The sequence below is a fragment of the Elephas maximus genome, chromosome 7, assembly GCF_024166365.1.
Source record: "Elephas maximus indicus isolate mEleMax1 chromosome 7, mEleMax1 primary haplotype, whole genome shotgun sequence".
NCBI classification, from domain to species: domain Eukaryota; kingdom Metazoa; phylum Chordata; class Mammalia; order Proboscidea; family Elephantidae; genus Elephas; species Elephas maximus.
The window spans coordinates 113,867,219-113,886,959 of NC_064825.1; the positions used below are offsets into that span (position 1 = coordinate 113,867,219).

At 37.2% G+C, this 19,741-nt stretch overlaps 2 protein-coding genes across 2 annotated transcripts; both read right to left on the reverse strand.

Annotated features, from left to right (window-relative positions):
• Nucleotides 1-224: 224 nt before the first annotated feature.
• Nucleotides 225-15,599, reverse strand: LOC126080427 (olfactory receptor 1020-like). Its single transcript, XM_049891644.1, has 3 exons — nucleotides 15,528-15,599; nucleotides 3,906-3,932; nucleotides 225-1,154 (listed from the first exon to the last, which is right to left on the reverse strand). Exons 1-3 carry the CDS (start codon nucleotides 15,597-15,599, stop codon nucleotides 225-227), a joined length of 1,029 nt encoding a protein of 342 aa, XP_049747601.1.
• Nucleotides 15,600-15,734: 135 nt separating this feature from the next.
• On the reverse strand, nucleotides 15,735-16,415 carry LOC126080428 (olfactory receptor 8K5-like). Its single transcript, XM_049891645.1, has one exon. The coding sequence runs from the start codon at nucleotides 16,413-16,415 to the stop codon at nucleotides 15,735-15,737; it is 681 nt and encodes a 226-aa protein (XP_049747602.1).
• Between the last annotated feature and the right edge of the window lie 3,326 nt (nucleotides 16,416-19,741).

Here is a 19,741-nt window from a genome sequence, read left to right on the forward strand (position 1 = left end):
TATTAAAATGTGATATTTGGTTATTTTCTGGAGTTTAGGTTCTGCGGAATGAGTGGTATTTATACAGAGTGACCACATTCCCTAACATATCTGGGACATTTAGTCCAACTCTGTTATCAGAAGAAAGCTTATGACAGGATAAAGGTAGGAGCCAGGGTGAATGAAGCTGAGTTCGGTTAGAGCTAATTTCCATTGTAGTCCTCAAATCCCACCCTTCTATGATTCTAACAACATGAGTAAAAATAATTTGTTTTAAAAATTTTCCCTAAGGAAGATTTGACCTCTTTGTTTCTCAGACTATAGATAAGAGGATTTAACACAGGGATGATAAGTGTATAAAACACAGATACCACTTTGTCTTGGTCCATTGAGTAGCTGGGACTGGGGCGCAGATACATGAAGAGGATTGTCCCAAAGAAGATGGTGACTGCCATCAAATGGGAAGCACAAGTGGAGAAGGCTTTGCACCTTCCCTCAGCAGACTGGATCCTCAAGATGGCCACCAAGGTGTAAAGATAAGAAATGAGAATAGTCAGGAGGCAGCTCAGTTCATTAAAACTCACAAAAGCAAAAATGACAACCTCATTGATGTGTGTGTCAGAACAAGAGAGTTTAAGGAGCGGTGGGGTGTCGCAGAAAAAGTGGTTGATGACATTTGCGCAACAGAAGGATAGCTGGAAGGTGAAGCCAGTGTGAATGGCAGCATTTACAAAGCCTGCAAGATATGTAAATAACACCAAGAGGATGCTGAGATGGGGGGACATGGTGACTGTGTAGAGGAGAGGCTTGCAGATGGCCACATAACGGTCATAGGCCATCACAGACAACAGGAAGCCCTCAATGCTAGCAAAGGAACCAAAAAAGAAGAATTGGGCGGCACATCCATTAAATGAAATGACTGGGTTCTTCACCCAGAAGTTCACCAGCATATTGGGGGCAATGACAGAAGAGTAGCAGAAATCGACAAGGGACAAGTTACTGAGAAAGAAGTACATGGGAGTGTGGAAACGGGAGTCAATTTTGATTAACAGGATCATGCCGAGATTTCCAATCACAGTGGTCATATAGATAAGTAGGAACAGCACAAAAAGAAAACACTGTAGCTCCGGACGATCCCTGAATCCCGGGAGAACAAATTCAGTCACGGTTGTGTGGTTGGTCATGCTTTTGTCTCAGATTGGAGGGTGCTTTTGCTGGGATAAGAAAAAAAAAAAAAAACCAAGAAAAGAAATTGTGCAAAAATACAAGGAAAATCGAATAGTTCATTCTCAGCCTTAAACAAGAATACTTTTAAAGTCCTGTCTATGATGTTCTGAGGACACGAGAATTAAACCTATTTGTTTTCTTACTAAAGAGGAAGAGCCCTTAAGTACACTCAGTAAACTCTGGCGTTTAAATAGGATTATGTGCATACTCCTGTGTGTGGGGGTGGGGGTTTCCACACCTGTGATGCTGCTGCCTGTCACTCCTCACCTTAGCCTGAATGATATAATAACACTTCAAAAATAGCCCTTCCACTCTACTGTTTAAAATTTCTCATTGTCAATTTTTATTTATTTTTTTTAAGCCACCCCCTTTAAAAAGGACTTTGATAATCTGGCCCTTATTTGTTCACATTCCACCCTTCCTCTCAATTTTCCTCTCCTCTTCTCCTCCCCTCCCCTACTCTACCTTCACCTCCACACTCTTCGCATCCTCTTTTCTTTACTGTTTTCTCTTCTTTCTTTCCTTCCCTCTTTTCCTTTCTTTCTTCCCTTCCCTCTTTTCCTTTCCTTCCCTTCCCTTTCCCAGTCCCTCCTTTCTTCTCACTTTCATTTCCTTTCCTTTCCTTTCTTTACTATCTCTTCTCTCCTCCTCCTAAAACTCCTCACCTCCCTGCTTCTTTGTCTCTCTTCTTTCCTCCTCCTTCTTCATTTTCTCCTTCTTATTCTCTCTGTCTCTAATCCCCAACAATCCAACTATTCTGAACCATGTTATAATTGAGTGACTAGATCATATAATCTAGTCATCTAAAATCATATCACCTTCATATAATTGTGTGACAGAGAAAAGATTGAGGTTGTCAAGGATGTCATTTTACTTAGATCCAAAATCAACACCCAAGCAACCTGATGTCAAGAAATCAAAAAATGTATTGCATTGGACAAATAGGCTTCAAAAGACCTCTTTAAAGTGTTGAAAAGCAAAGATGATACCTTGACGACTAAGGTGCACTTGACACAAGCCAGGGTGTTTTCAGTCACCTCATATGCATGTGAAAGCTGGATGATGAACAAAGAAAACCAAAGGAGAATTGAGACCTTTGAATTGTGGTGTTGGAGAAGAACATTGAATATACCAAATCAAAAACACCAAGTCCGTTGCCGTCGAGTGGATTCTGACTCATAGCGACCCTATAGGGCAGAGTAGAACTGCCCCATAGAGTTTCCAAGGTGCATCTGGTGGATTCAAACTGCCAACCTTTTGGTTAGAAGCCATAGCTAACCACTACACCACCAGGTTTCCTTGAATATACCATGGGCTGCCAAAAGAAAGAAACAAATCTGTCCTGGAAGAAGTATAGCCAGAATGATCCTTAGAAGTCAGTATTGTGAGACTTCATCTCACATACTTTGGACTTGTTATCAGGAAGAATTAGTCCCTGGAGAAGGACATCATGCTTGGTAAAGTAGAGGGTCAGGGTAAAGAGGAAGACCCTCAATGAGATGAATTGACACAGTGGCTGCAACAATGGCTTCAAGCATAACAATTGTGAGGATGGCTTAGGACCAGGCAGTGTTTCATTCTGTTGTGCATAGGGTAAAAAAAAATTTGGGTAGCTGAGTCATAATGGACTCGAGAGCACCTAACTACAGGTAACAACAATCACTCCGGAACCCAGGTAGTATAGTGGTTAAGAACTCAGCTGCTAACTTAAGGTTGACAGTTCAAATCCACCAGCTGCTCCTTGGAAACTCTAAGGGCAGTTCTACTCTGTCCTATAGGGTCACCAGGATCGGAATTCACTTGATAACTTTTTTTTTGCTTCTTCTTTTACTATCACTCCAGGGAGAAACTGCCTGTTGTGGATTGAATTATGTCCCCCAAAAATGTGTGTCAACTTGGTCAGTCCATGATTCCCAGTATTGTATGATTATCCACCAACCACATCATCTGATGTGATTTTCCTATGTGTTGTAAATCCTACCGCTATGATGTTAATGAGGGAGGACTTAATGTACAAGATTAGATTGTATATTGAGTCAATCTCTTGTGAGATATAAAAGAGAGAAGCAAGCAGAGAGACAGGTTGACCTCATGTCACCAATAATGAAGAACCAGGAGGGAAGCACATCATTTGGACCCAGGGTTCCTGCACTGAGAAGCTTCTAGACCAGGGGAAGATCAATGAGAAGATTGAGCCTATCTAGAGAGAAAGGCTTCCCCTGGAGTTGGCACCCTGAATTTGGACTTTTAGCTTCCTAGACTGTGAGAGAATAAATTTATCTTTGCTAAAGCCATTCGTTTTTGGTGTTTCTGTTATAGCAGCACTAGATAACAAAGACAGTGCTCTTGTCAAAGTCTCACTGATTTTTATCTTGCTAAACCCTGTGGTCAATTCTCAGTCCTCATCTTTCTTGACCTACCGGTAACATTTGACAGAGTTGATTGCTTACTCCTCATGGAAAGGCTTTCTTCTTTTAGCTTTCAGGACACTGGACTCTGAGTTTTCGTCCTACCACATGAGTTGGACCTGCTCATCTTTCTTTGCTTTTGTTCCTTTCTCTCTGTTTCTTAATGTTGGAGCAACTCAGATCTTAGTCCTTGACCTTCTTGTCTTTTCCATTTACACTGTTTTCCCAAGTGATCTTATTCAGTCTCATGGTTTTAAATATGATCTATATACTTATAACTCCTGAATTTATATCTCCATTACTAAACTCTTTCCCAAACTTTATAATTCAACTATCTACTTATTATATATCCATGTGAATATTATATAGCAACACAACATGATCAAAACTGAACTTATCATGCACCCATCCCCCAAATCTGCTACACTCATAGCATCCTCCATCTCAAGTCAATGATAACGCTATACTTCCATTTGCTCAGATGGAATTACTTAAGCAAAGAAACAGATATTGGAGAAACTGTTCTCTCTTCTCTTTCTCATACACTCCATATCCAATACATCGGAAAATTCTGTATGATCTACCTTCAAACTATCACTATCCATAAAGGCCAACTAACTTATCTACTCATAAAACTGAGGCCCAAGCCAACATCATCTTTCACCTAGATTATTACAGAGTGAGATTTTAGCTGATTTTATATTCTCTGTAGGATAATCTTTAAAAAAAAATCTGTTATAAGCATACAATTTTTGGAAAAAATATTCTCTATGATATATGTCATTATATATGTGTGTGTATGTGCATGTGTGTTTAAGAAGGGGGCAGCTTGTTTGGCTTTTCTAACTCTGCTCTCCACCATGTGTACAAAACTTCAGAGAAAATTATATGGAGTACACCACATGTCAGGCATTGCAAAAGAGCATTGTATTCATCATCCCTCGGGGGCAATTCAAGGCAGAACTGAATGGAAATAGGATTCTCCTTGTTGTAGAAATGAAAATTTGATCTTGCAGCTATTAAATAACTAGTCTAATGTCACAAATGTAGCACATCTAACTACAAGATGAAGGCTGCAAATGGTCAGTCTCTTCATTTATGCATAAAATAACATTTAGTTAGCTTGTTCAACACCCTTTATGAGGCCTTAAATTTTCCAGATATTCTGGGGACTCTTACTACAAAAAAATTAATTAAATTTCCCTGTTTCACATGAACACATACATTTTTGTATATATAAATACATAAAAACATTCATGTATGTATATGTATGCAGATGTTCAATATTCTATTCATCTGTTATTAGTGATTCCATAGTCCTCTCCTCTAAAAAAAGAATAAAAAATCCATGTTCATAGTTCAATTATTACCTTAGTTACCTAGTGCTGCCATAACAAAATATACCACGAGTGAGTGTTTTAAAAAGAGGAATTTATTTTCCCACAGTGCAAGGAGCAGGAAGTTCAAATTCTGAGTGTGGTTGTAGAGGGAGAGGCTTCTCAGCTTCTAGTAGCTGCCAGAAATCCCAGGCATTCCTGGGCTTGTAAGTGCATCTGTCTCTGTTGTCTCTCCTCCTCTTCTCTCTGTTTGGCTGTGTCTATTCTTCTCTTGTTATAATGCAGAAGTGATTAGGTTTAGGACCCATCATACTCTGGCATGGCCACATTAACATAACAGAAGAAAATTCCTATTTCCAAACAGGGTCATCTTTATAAGCACGGGTGTTGAGGTTTCAACACATATTTTGAGAAGACACAGTCGAATCCATATCAGTTGGTTATATTTATGTCACTGTTTCAGACACATTCAGGTTGAGATGTTTAGCATCACTATTGTATATTTTTTGAGTCTCCTTGAAAATTTTATACATCTAAACACTTTGAGATAAATAAATCTTCTTACTCTTTGTCATTAGCTATTCATTAGAGGTAGTGGTATTTATCATCTTAGTTTTATTTACTGGCTTTTGGATGAGTACAATTTTTCTGTTTTTCACCAATGGGATTTACAGCTTTGATGATCATGGAAGTGGCTTAAAGGAATCAGTTATGGCAGAATGAGCACGCAGCTAATTTAATCCAACAAAGAACAGAAAGCGCTGCTTCTGAATCCAAGTCATAGGGTCGGTGTTATTAAGGTTGTGATCCTTCTTTGGGGCTTAGTCTCTGTAATACACGAAAATGTCTAAGGTCTGAAATATGCTGAGAATCCACAAATACAGCACGTCTATTTTCTTCTAAGATAATTGAACTGCATTCTCCTCAGTGAGCAATGTATACCCTGGCAAGTAACATAGACATTTAGGAAAGTACAACAAATATGTTATGTTCCTGAGACTGTTGATCAAACCCAAACAAACAAACCCATTGCCATCAAGTCGATTCCGACTCATAGCGACCCAATAGGACAGAGTAGAGCTGCCCCATAGAGTTTCCAAGGAGCGCCTGGTGAAGTTGAACTGCCAACCTTTGGGTTAACCACTATGCCACCAGGGTTTCCCTCTATTAATCACAGCATGAAAATAAATGCTACAGGGTTGTCCAACTCCCACCTTCAAACTTCAGAATTCCATTTTAAAAAATGGGATCCCTACTTATTTCTACAGGAAGATGGCTCTCCATTCATTCATTTATCTATTCTTTCATTTAAGAAATATTTATTGAATTCGTTCCATGGGGCAGACACTCCTAAAAGCTGGGTAGAGCAGTCAACAAAAATCAGCCTTGCCCATTCCTTTATGAAGCTTGCAGTCTGGATTGTAATGATAATATCACACAAAAGTAAGATTTTAGTAAGATAATTTAAAAGTGATTGCTGCAGTACATTGACAGAAATACAAGCCAGATTCAGAGGAAGATGTGGGATGAGGGCTATCACTGCTTATGTCAGATGTGTCGTGGCTGAAAGCAGAGAATACTACAAAGATGTTTGCTGTTCTTAGGCATCCTGGAGTCAACTTCAACTCGTAGCGTCCCAGTGTGCAATAGAACAAAACACTGCCAGGTCCAGTGCCATCCTCATAATCATTATCACGTTTGAGCCCATTGTTGCAGCCACTGTGTCGGTCCATCTCATCCAGGCACTTGCTCTTTTATCCTGACCTTCTACCTTACCAAACATAATGTCCTTCTCCAGGGACTGATTTGTCCTGATAATACATCCGAAGTATGTGAGACAGTCTTGCCATCCTTGCTTCTAAGGAGAACTCTGGCTGTACTTCTTTCAAGACAGACTTGTTCATTCTTCTGACAGCCCATGGTACATTAAATATTCTTCACCAACACCATAATTCAAAGGCATGAACTCTTCTTCAATCTGTCTTATTCATTGTCAAACTTTTGCATACATATAAGGTGATTGAAAATGCCGTGGCTTGGGTCAGGCACACCTTAATCCTCAAAGTGTCATCTTTGTGTTTTAACACTTTAAAGAGGTCTATTGCTGAATATTTGCCCAGTACAATACATCATTTAATTTCTTGATTGCTGCTTCCATAGGCATTAATGGTGGATCCAAGTAAAATGAAAGCCTTGACAACTTCAGCCTTTTCTCCATTTATCATAATGTTGCTTATTGGTCCAGTTGTGAGTATTTTTGTTTTATTTATGTTGAAATGTCATCCCTACTCAAGGCTGTAGTCTTTGATCTTCGTCAATAAGTACTTTAAGTCCTCTTCACTTTCAACAAGCAAGGTTGTTTCATCTGCAGATCGCAAACTGTTAATGAGTCTTCCTCCAATATGTTGCCACATTCTTCTTCATATAGTTCAGCTTCTCCGGTTATTTGCTTAGCATACAGACTGAATAAGTATGGTCAAAGGATACAACCCTGATGTGTACCTTCCATGATTTTAAACTGGGAAGTATCCACTTGTTCTCTTCCAAAGATTGCCTCTTGACCTCTGTGCAGGTTTCTCATGAGCAAAATTAAGTGTTCTGGAATTCCTAATTTTTGCAATGTTTTCCATAATTTGTTATGATCCACACAGTCCAATGCCTTTGCATAGTCAACAAAACACAAGTAAATATCTTCCTATTATTCCCTGCTTTCAGCCAAGGTCCATTTAAAATCAGCAACGATATACCTCGTCCACATACTCTTCTGAGTCCAGCTTGAATTTGTGGCAGTTCCCCATGGATGTACTGCTGTAATTCCTTTTGAATTATCTTCAGCAACATTTTACTTGTTGTGATAGTATAATATTGTTTGATGATTTCTGCATTCTTTTGGATCACCTTTCTTCAGAATGGGCACAAATATGGATCTCTTCTAGTTGGCTTGCCAGGTAGCTCTCTTTCAAATTTTTTGACATAAATGAGTGAGCACTTCTAGCACTGCTCTATTGAAACATTTCAGTTGGTATTTGGTTAATTCCTGGAGCCTTGTTTTTTTGCCATTGCCTTCAGTGCAGCTAAAATGTTTTCTTCCAATACCATCAGTTCTTGATAATATGCTACCTAGCGAAATGGTTGAATGCTGACCAATTCTTTTTGGTGTAATAACTCCGTGTATTCCTCCCATTTTCTTTTGATGCTTCCTTCGTTGATCAATATTTTGCACATAGAATCCTTCAATATTGCAACTTGAGACTTATATTGTGCTAATGGACTATAATTATCAAATTAATAGAAGCAAATGCACATTTTTGATTGTTTATTTTCTGATTACTGTGGGACTACCACTTGATCCAAGGCTTCTTGTCTGTGGCTTACAACTTTATTATGTGATTATGATAAAAAATAACATTTTTGGAATATTTTTATACACATAAGGAGGAGATTACAGAAAATGAACAAAATGAAAGAAAATGGGCAGATCAATATGATTTGCCTGTAATATGGGAGGATGGGTGAATAAGGCCAAAAGTCACTTCTGGAAATGTCATGAGACATTTACAACATATGCCCAAGCATGCAAAGCCAGAAAGTTTACTTATTTCTGCAAGTTATATATGTGGACACATTATTTGTGAAAAAAATATGAAACCATTCTGAAAGGATAAATATTTAAATTGCAATAGAAGTTGCAGTTCAAAACATTCAGTGACATAAACACAGAATTAAAATATTAGAATTAATGTAATAAACAGGTTAACCTGCACAACTATCAGGTAGAACTTTTTAAGGTCACCCAGAAGGTTCATACTTACTGTTTGGATCAGCAGCAGTCCGAACGCACTTTGCAGCAGGTGTCTATTAAGGATGACTTTTGGTCCTGTGGCTGGCTAAAATGGTCAGGAGGATGACATCGGTCTAGGGATTGCTCACTATTGGTGTCGATTTCACACACCTTGTGCAGGACATAAAGTGGAGGGCAATACTAAAGATTGGGGGGTCACTTCCATCCCCTTCTTCCTAAAATAAATTGTCTGCTGTTTCTCAACTGAGTTCAAATCTCCCTTCCATGTCCTGAAGCAAACATTGTATAATAGTAATAAGCCTATGCTCTTTTGAAAATTTTATCTGAGATTTGCTTATAACAGGACCTGTAACGTAAGATTTTATTGTGGTATGAGCTGCACTGAATTGTGCAAAGGAACTTGGGACTGAGTGCCATTCCAACTGCTTTGAAGTCTTCAATATTAAAATATATTCTAGTTTTATTGAGTCTATGTCCCATTTACTGTCAGTTACCACTCTTTCTGCAGATGACTGGATTGTTTCTCTCCTCCCATTCTCTTTTTGTGGAAGAGAATATCTATGATTTGTTTTTAACATCTCTATATTTAAAATACCCTCATTTGCTGATAAGCATTTGAGCAGGCAGGACACAAAAATATGCAGATCCAGTGATATCAGGCAAGATTTATTTGGGTTCAGCGAGTTCTCCATTATTCTGTAACTTTAAACAAAGCACACAATGTACTTGTCTGTCCACTCAATCAGTTTGCAATGTCCTTTTTAAACAATCAGATCCATTTTTAAGGAACCTACTAAGGAGAACAAATAACCAAAAAGCTTCAACCAGCACCACAACAATGAAACACCATGTATTTGAATGGGAATGCTATTCTTAAAATGTTCCCAGTTTATCAAATATTGGGTTTTTCCTACTTATGTTCAAATTTAAGCAAACATTTCTATGAAAAAAACCTTTGCAATTAATCAAATATTGCATAGAACATATTTATACTAAAAAATTAATCATTTTCTAAATCTGAAATTTAAACATAATTTTGTATCCTGTATTTCTTCTGACAGTCATAATTCTAATAGATTGTGGGAGATGAGAAATGAAGTTTTCAGATATAAAAAACCCCTCTTCCCTTGCAGTATCCCAATGGCAATAGCAGCTCATACAAATAAGATAGAATTGGGATACATATCTGATTAATAGGATTTATACACTGAAAACAGCATAAGGACCCAGGGAACTCTAGATAACAAAGGAAATAACAAATTGTTGTGGTTAACTTGAAAGGGCTTAGCTGTGAGTGACCATAAGAGCATCTACAGTCAGGATGCAAGACTCATGGGAAATTATCAAGATCCAGGTGATAATTAAAATGAAAGACAGTTGTTACATGCTCACCTTTATTGAACAAGCAAAAATCTTCCAACTTGATCCTTCTCTGTCTTGAGAAGAAAGAATTTATGTTTGTTTTCCCTCTTTGTGATATTATCTGTGGAAGAAGTAAGTAATTCATGAATTGCATCCAAATCATCTGAGAGACTTAAAAAACAAACAAACAAACAAACAAACAAAACAAAAAAAAACCTTGACATGCCTGTTAATTATCTAGGACAATTTACATATTCCCCAGTGGGAAAAGTTAAGGTGCAATTTAAGGAAAGTAGCAAAACAACTTAAGGTATCTGTATAGTGCTCTAGAGACCTTCATGATGTAAAGATGCTCATGAATATACTCAGTGATTAAAGGTACAATGGAAAAAAAATCAGATGTAAGTTCAATCTTGATAAATCTGGAACATTTGCAAAGTCGTTATGGATGTAATGACATTATTGTTATAACATAGGGTTTATTTTAACTTCATTACTCAAAGAAAATGTCTAAAAGACACTGCGTTATCATTATATCGTTTAACCCATTCACATAAAGCAGATATTAAACAAAACCAAGCCCCTGGAGAGGATTCTGACTCATGGTGACCCCACGTGTCTCACAGTAGGATTGCTCCACAAGGTTTTCTTGACTGTATTCTTTATAGGAGCAAATTGTGAGTCCTTTCTTCTTGGTGTAGCTTGTTAGGTACAAACCACAAACCTTAGGTTAGTAGTCAATTGCAAACAAAGAGCACAACCCAGGGACTATGAGATAAATATTACTATTCCCATTTGCAGAGCACACTGATCCTAGTTAAACTACATAATTTGCCTAAAGTCAAAGAATCACTACTACAGCATTTGAACTTAATGTCAGATTTCTTCAGATCCACATCACTAAGTGAGTGATAAATAATGTTTTATTAGCCCCAATCTCCTGTTCTTCGACATGGTAGCCCAGAGCCGTCAGCTTTGAGAGGCAACCCCATCCTCTTGGCCTACCAGAACGTTAACCTTACACTTAAGAAAGGAGGTAGTTGAGACCTGACTCTTTGTAACTTAGGAGGCAATTTTTTCCCTCTTTTGAAACCTGGGAGGGAGTAGCTCTATCCTTGGAAATAGATGTAGCCACCTCCAACAGTTCTGCTGATCTTTGAACTTAGAAGAAATGTTCCTTCTTTTTCTTGAAGGACAACAGATATTTGAAACCAAGCTGATCCATTGGCCTGCTTCCTTTCTGTAGAATTCCAGGAGGTACGCAACTTTCCTTCCTTTTGTCCTGTCTCCGTCCCTTTCAATCTAAGCTGAAGGAATTTCTGCTAGGGTGGTTGATTAGATCCATTTGTCACAGATATAGTGTCTTTAGCAAAACATTGTGTAGACACTTTCTCGATGAAAGAATTCCAGGACACATTTCCTTAGTTTGTACAACAGAATTTTCCAAATCTTTAAGTTCTAGTTTCATTTGAAAAGTTCCTTTTTAAGTCTATCTCTTTCTTTAAACATTTGTTTATAATACTTTATGTCTTCTCAAGCTGCTCTTTGAAATCTTCTGTTCCCCTCTTTTCCGTCATTATTTCTTCCATTAGCTTTAGCTGTTCTGCATTCAAGGGCAAGTTTCAGTGTCTCTTCTGACATCCTTTTTTTTTTTTTTCCCTGTCTTTCCTGTCTTTTTAATGACCTTTTCTTTCTTTGAGCGTTATGTCCTTGATGTCATCCCACAACTCTTCTGGTCTTTCATCATTAATTCTTAGAGGGTCAAATGTATTCTTGAGATGGTCTCTAAATTCAGGTGGGATATATTCAAGGTCATATTTTGGCTCTTGTAGACTTGTTTTAATTTTCTTCAGCTTCAACTTGAACTTGTAAATGAGCAACTGGTAATATTTTCCACAGATGGCCAGTGGCCATGTTCTGACTGACGAAATTCAGCTTCTCCATCGTCTCTTCTCACAGATGTGTTCTATTTGATTTCTATATATTCCATCCAGTGAAGTCCATGTGTATGGTCACTGTTTATATTGCTGAAAAAAGGTATTCGCAATGAATAAGTCATTGACCTCTTAAAATTTTATCATGAGATCTCTAGTGTTGTTTCTGTCACCAAGACCCTATTTTCCAATTGCCTATCCTTCTTGGTTTCCAACTTTTGCATTCCAATCATTAATAATGATCAATACATCTTGATTGCATATTTGATCAATTTCAGATGGAGAAATTGATAAAAATCTTCAATTTCTTCATCTTTCCATTAGTGGTTGGTGCATAAATTTGAATAATATTTATATTAACTGGTCTTCATTGTAGGTATATAGATATTATCCTAACACAGACAGTGTTAAACTTCAGGATAGCTCTTGAAATGTTCTTTTTGAAAATGGATGTGATGCCATTTTGCTTCAGTTTGTCATTCCTGGCATAGTAGACCATACAATTGTACAATTTAAAATGGCTGATACCAGTCCATTTCAGCTCATTAATGCCTAGGATATTAATCTTTATGTGTTCCATTTCATTTTAGGTGACTTCCAATTTTCCTAGATTCACACATCGTACACTCCACATTGTAATTTATTAATGGATATTTGCAGCTATTTCTTCTCATTTTGGATCTTGCCACATGAGCAAATGAAGCTCCTGAAAGCTATATTCCACCCACATTATTTAGGTCAACTCTATTTAAGGTAACAGCTCTTCCTTAGTCATATTTTGAGTGATTTCAAACCTGAGGAGCTCATCATCTGGCACTACATCAGACAATGTCCCACTACTATTCATAAGGTTTTCACCTGCCAATTTTTTCAGAAGTAGATCATGAGGTCCTTCTTGCTATTCTGTTTTAGACTGGAAGCTCTGTTGAAACTTGTCCACCATCGGTGACCCTGATAGTGTTTGAAATACCAGTGGCATAACTTCTAGCATCATAGCAACTCACAAGCCACCACAGTATGACTAGCTAGTACACCACGACTCATCTGTCAGTTTGTCTTACTGTGGCTGCTTGCGTGTTGCTGTGATCACCACTTATCTGTCAAATAATGGTTTAAATATTTTGAAGTTGGGTAAAATACATTATTTTGATTACCCCAAAGTTAAATTCATCTCAAGTAGGATAAATACATGTTTAGACAAATTATAATCAAACTGTCAAAGATGAAGAATTTTGAAAACTGCAAGTGATCTGCAACTGATCGCACACATGGAATTTCAGTAAGATTAACATTTTATTTCTCAGCAGAAAGCATGGAGGTTTAAAGGCATTGAGATTACATGTTTAAAGTGCTAGCGTAAATATTTCGACATAGAATTACATGCTTGACAAAATTACCCTAAAATGAAGGAAGGTCTATAAGATGAAATGAAAGGACAATAAATAGTAAGACAAAATAAATAACATTGGTAAAGATAAATGTATAAACAAATGTAAAAACCAACATCATTATATTTTGCTTCTTAATTCCTCTTTTTGGTCCAAATGTCTGTGAAAGCTAAACCAAAATTAACAGGTGGGATTAGATATGTTGATATTACTCAATGTTATCTATTGAATTGTGCTCCACTCAAAAAAATGTCTGTCAGCTTGACTAGGTCATGATTCCCAGTATTGTGTGATTGTCCACCATTTTGTTATCTGATGTGATTTTCCTGTGTGTTGTAAATCCTACCTCTATGATGTTAATGAGGCAGGATTAGAGGCAGTTACATTAATGAGGCAGGGCTCAATCTACAAGATGAAGTTGTGTCTTGAGTCAATCTCTTTTGAGATATAACAGAGAGAAGTGAACAGAGAGATGGGAGACCTCATACCACCAAGAATCTAGTGACAGGAGCAGTTTGTGTCCTTTGGACTCACACCCCCTGCACTGAGAACTTTCTAGAGCACGTGTTACCACCAAGGGAATGGTAGGCCCTCCAGACTCAATGGGTCCTTGTTTTCCTCTTGTAAGAATACACAGCGGAGAATTTTGGGTTCAGCTCTAACAGGTTTATTTTACTTGTGAAAAGTAAAAGGAGTCAGTGGGGGCTTATGCCTCCCCAAAAGACTGATTTGAAAAGGCAAGCAAAGGTAGGGCTTATATGAGTTCGGTGGAGACAAAAGAGTAATGAATATTTACTGGATCTCTTTCAAGGGGTGGGTACTTCTCAGAACTGTGGTGCATACTAATTAGGTAGCCTGTGCATCTGGAATCCAAGATGGAAACCACTGATATTCAAGATGGAGCCCTCTTGGCAGCCCTTGGCATCACTTATTATGTTATATAGTACAAGCACACTGATCTTTGACACTACATGGCCATCTTTGGTAGGCTAAGGAAGGTTTAAACAGCATTCACATTTTGTTCTTCTGCTCATGCGGAGCCTGTAAAGGTGGAAGGAACTAGAAAAACTCTAAGAAGGAGATAGTAATTCATGGGTTATTTCAACCTTATCTCATGTTGACAGGGTATGATTCTTGTTTATCCAAATTCTAGATGGTAATTTTTTAACAGTTCTTTTGTTCCACAAGCACAATTAACTCTGTGTGTCTCAAAGGGGAAGATTGATGACAAGGACCTTCCTCTAGAGCTGACAGAGAAAGCCTTCCCCTGGAGTTCATGCCCTGAATTCAGACTTTTGAACTACTAGACAATGAGAGAATAAATTTTTGTTTGTTAAAGCCATCAGTTATGCTAAAATTTATTTAACTGCTTGTTTACTAGCTTCTTATTTACCAGTTTAAAATATTTTCTTAGGGCACTATCTATGCCAAAGCAAAGCAGAGAAGAAAGAAATCAAATTAAATGCTAACAAATGAAAATTATCTAGTCCACTTCACATGATTTAGTACATAATAGCTAAGAATTTATTTTCACAGTAGAATTGATTGACAATAAAATGACACATAAATTATTCACGTGTTCATAGGACAAAAGAACTCTTTGGCTGCAACATTATTTACGCTGCTGCTTCAGGTTTAGAAAATGTAATAGGAAAACAACTGAGAAGATGCTTGTCCTTAAAAAAATTGACAGAAACAATCACATGTTTTATTGATCAAGCGTGTATTCAAATTTATCATTGTGGAAGTATGAGAGTCTATCAAATCATATAAGTAAGCAATGCATAGGAAGAAAGAAACATTGGGGAAGGAATGACTCTTAATTTGAGATGTAAAGAAACATTGGGGAAGGAATGGATCTTAATTTGAGATGTAAAAAAGGGTTAATTTGTCTTACCATAAACAATGTAATGGCATCTGACTTAGAATTAGCCTCTGCCTTGGAACCAAAAGGAATGCGTGTATATTTATTAAAAATATTATCAAGTGACATTGCCTTTGGCATTTTTTACTAAAACAAGGATGAATATTGAATATTATATGTAAAGTTGGCATCAATTATTAAAAACCCTGTGGAAGCCACTTTTTACCTCTTTGTTCCTCATACTGTATATCAAACGGTTAAGCACAGGGATGATTAAAGTGCAAAACACAGAGACCATTGTGTCAGTATCATATGAGCGAGCAGATTTCAGCTGCACATACATAAATAATAGAGTCCCGTAAAACACAACCACCACTGTCAGATGAGAACCACATGTGGAGAAAACTTTTTTCCTGCTCTCGGCAGAATGCATTCAAAATATGGCTCTCAGAATCAGCAGGTAGGACAGCAGGACAACCAGGAGGGAGGATATCAAATTAAATGCTGAAAATATCATGAGCATCAATTCTATTTCTTGTGAATTTGAGCAAAGCATAGATAACAAGGGAACATCATCACAGTAGAAATGACTGATGACATTAGAGCCACAGAACATGGATGTAAGAGTCTTAATGGTGAACATCAGAGACTGAAGGGTACTGTAGAGATATGGAATGCCCACCAGCACATGGCAAAGTCTTTGGGACATGATAACATTGTAGAGCAGAGGGTTACAGACAGCCACATAGCAGTAATAGGCCATGGCTGAAAGGATAAAAAGTTCACTGATAGTGAACAAAATGAAGAAAGCCATCTGTGTGGCACATGCATAATAGGAAATGGTATTTTTATCCACAACAAAATTTACTAACATCTTGGGACAAATGACAGTAGAATTACCAAGATCAATGACGGCCAGGTGTCTGATGAAAAAATACATAGGTGTGTGTAGGCGGGAATCCATCTTGGTCAAGATGATCATGCCCAGGTTGCCCACCACTGTGATCATGTAGATGAGGAGAAACACCCTCAAAAGCGGGTACTGCAACTCAGGGTGCCTCGTGACTCCAGTTAGAATGAATTCAGTCAGCACTGTTAGATTCTGTTGACCCATTTGGTCCAGTTATCTTTTCTGGGAAGAAACAGAGGGTTTGGTATTAGCTTTCATGTAGTATTGTCTAAACGAGTTATAATATTTTAGGAGCAATGGAAATTTTTTCCATGCCTTTTGTTGTTTTTATCTGTCATGGAGTTAAGCTCGGCTCACAGTGACCACAAGCACAATGGAACAAAACACAGCCCGTTCTTGCACCATCCCCATGATCTGTTTTGGATTGGACCCTTGTGATCCATAGGGTTCTCACTGGCTGATTTTCAGAATTTGATCACTGCGCATTTTTTCCTAGATTGTCTTAATCTAGAATCTCTACTGAAACCTGTCCGGCATCATAGCAATACAGAATGCGCTACTGACAGACACAGTGACAGTACCTGTACGAGGTGTACTGGTCAGAAATCTAACCTAGGTTTCCCATACAGAAGACTACCACTGAGTAACCAGTGATCTTTTTCTTCATATTGTTGTTGTTTTGTGTCATCGTTGAATCATTTCTGACTCATAGCATCCCTATAGGATGGAATAGAACTTTCTCATAGGCTTTCCAAGGCTGTAATCTTTATGAAAGCAGGTTGCCACATATTTATCCCACAGAGTGGCTTACCTTTCTGTTAGCAGACAGGTGCTTAAGCACTGTAAAACCAGGGCTCCTCATCTGATTTTGAAGTTGAGGTAAACTTTAGAAACTTCTATATCCCTCAAAAAAAGAAAAAACTCATTGCCATGGATTCAATTCCTATTCAAAGCAACCTTATAGATCAGAGTAGAACTGCCTCATAGAGTTTCCAAGAAGCACCTAGTGGATTTGAGTTTGAACCCATATAACCACTACACTACCAGGGTTTCCACATCTGAAAATAGAGGGATCCATATGTAACACATTACTCATTAAAATAACATAGATTGAATTCTAAAGTAACTCAACAGAAATTAATCTACGTTGTGACAATGAATAATGAGTTTTATGTCGATCCTCCTATTTTGCAATGTAGGTGATCCTAAAGTTTATTTTAACTTCAAAAATCTGTAATGTTAAGATAGAAATAGTATATTTTATCTACAAGATTACATTAAAGTTTTCCTTTAGTCCACTTCATTTTTGTCTGAGAATTTATGTGGGATTTTGATAGTTTTAGACAAAGAAGCAGAGACAACATGAAGTTAGTGAAACTTGTTTTATAACCCACTGCTATGGAGTCGATTCCAACACGTAGTGACTCTATAGGACAAAAGAGAACTGCCTCATAGGGTTTCCAAGGCAGTAATTTTTATGGAAGCAGACAGCCACATCTTAATCCTGTGGAAGAGCTGGTAGGTTCCATCTGCCAACTTCCCATTTAGTAGCAGAGAACTTAACCACTGTGAAGGCACAGTTTGCCCACCATAATCATGATTTAGGACATAGTCTCTTGCCATTCTGACTTCTGCTGTATTGTACTTCAAGTAATGTCAATTTGCAATGGAGTGTCAACAGACTTTCCTGGGGCCCAAATAAATAGGAACTGAATTAATGGTACTTTATTTGAGGTTTAGTAGGTGTATTTTTATGGTTCAAAAACAATAGAAAGTATCATTTAATAAGGTGATCTTTTTGTTATTGGAATATCTTCTAAGAACACACCTAGCAGCTGGTATGCTGAGATGTGTCTTGAATATAATTAATAAACTCTTTTTATATGTATAAATTTTATAATTTTTTGACCAAGGTCAGTTTTATCTTGAAATTTTTTTTTATTCCAAATAAATATTCCCGTTCATGCTTCAATTTGTATTTATAATTGCATGTCATTTTTTAATGAAAACCCCCAAATTTGTATAAGTTTCAAAACATACAAGATCTGGATATATACCTGTTATAATCTAAGCTTATAGCAGCACCCAAGGATTTTGACTACTTAATTGCATATGCTCTATTTCCTCTAATATGACACTATGGAAGTAGTAGCTTCCATAGGCGTTTAGAATATTTATTTGGGAATTTATTACATTATGTGCTGAAAACTGTCAATTTATTTTGGGAACCATATAATAGAGAATTTATACAGTTTAAGAGTGTGATTTTCAAATATCTTAGTGATAACTTCTGTACCTTGTTTCATGAAGTTTTACAAAGAAAGTCAGTAAATTGAAGTTGAACTACCTGATTGGAACAAATGAATCTCTTTAGTCGGATCCACTCGCTTTTCCTTTTAACCTCTTCTCACATTCATCGTCCTTCAATGGAAACCTAGGACTCTGTAAGCATGATTTTCAATTGGGACAGTAAGTGGTGTTCCAAATATTCACTGATGTAAAATGGAGAATATAATTATTATCATGTGGTATAATGCCCATGCTTGGTCTGCACAACTATTAGAAACTTCCAAGGGCCACAGGCAAAGTCTAAGTCTACAGTATGGACTAGCTGAAGTTCAGAGCTGGAGTATAGACAGATGTTTGTAAGGATGACTTTTGATCCCGAGGCTGGATGGGATTTTCAGGAGAATAGCAGGAATCCTAGAAATGTGCTAATTTTGGGTTGATTTTGCCAGCCTGAACCAGGAGATTGGGAGGCAGGGTGATACTGGAGATTGGTGAGTCACCTCTGTCCTTTCTTTTTTTAGATAAGTTTTCTGTTATTTCTGCCCTCAGCTCCAATCTTTCCACGTCCTTCTTGCCTCACAGAATAAGAACTATAAACCTATGTCCTTTTGAAAACTTTATCTCAATTTGCATATCACAAAGCCTGAAATAGTAGGATTTTCCTGTAGAATACTGGATTGAGGTAAAGAATTCAGATTTTTACTTCCAATTCTATGACTTTTAAATTTTCAATGTTCTCTAACAATTATTCTAATGTTTATTGAACCTATGAACTTCTTCAGTGTCGTTTACTACCTCTCTCCGAAGACATCTAGTTTTTACCTTTTTGGAAAAGAATATCTCTAATCTGTCCTGGACATCGAAATATGTACATTTTTCATATCTCTGAGTAGTGATCATCACTAGGGAAGAAAAAATATGCAAGTGTACAGATAAACAATTTTTCAGTCCTCAGACATGACAGTAAAAAAAAAAAAAAATGATAGTATCAGGTAGGAATTACTTTAGGTTCAAGGAGTTTTTCATAACTCCATAACTCGTAAAAAACACTGTATTTTTCAGTCTGCTCCATCAGTTTAAATTGCCCATACTGAAAAATCAAGCCCATTAGTAGTAAAGAAACTACTAGGGAAAACAAAGAGCAAAAACAAACAATATTATCACCATTAACAACCGAAAAATGGTGTTTTTTTCATGGGAAATTTTATGTAAAAATTGTTCAAAATATCACAGATGTTGCA

Coding starts and splice junctions, on each gene's coding strand:
- LOC126080428 (XM_049891645.1), bottom strand. CDS start 16,415: ATGGGTCAACAGAATCTAACAGTGCTGACTGAATTCATTCTAACTGGA.
- LOC126080427 (XM_049891644.1), bottom strand. CDS start 15,599: ATGGTCTCTGTGTTTTGCACTTTAATCATCCCTGTGCTTAACCGTTTG. Junction 3,933..15,527: donor ACAGTATGAGGAACAAAGAG/GTAAAAAGTGGC, acceptor TGAATTATAAAG/TTTGGGAAAGAGTTTAGTAA. Junction 1,155..3,905: donor AAGAGTTTAGTAATGGAGAT/ATAAATTCAGGA, acceptor AGCATGACCAAC/CACACAACCGTGACTGAATT.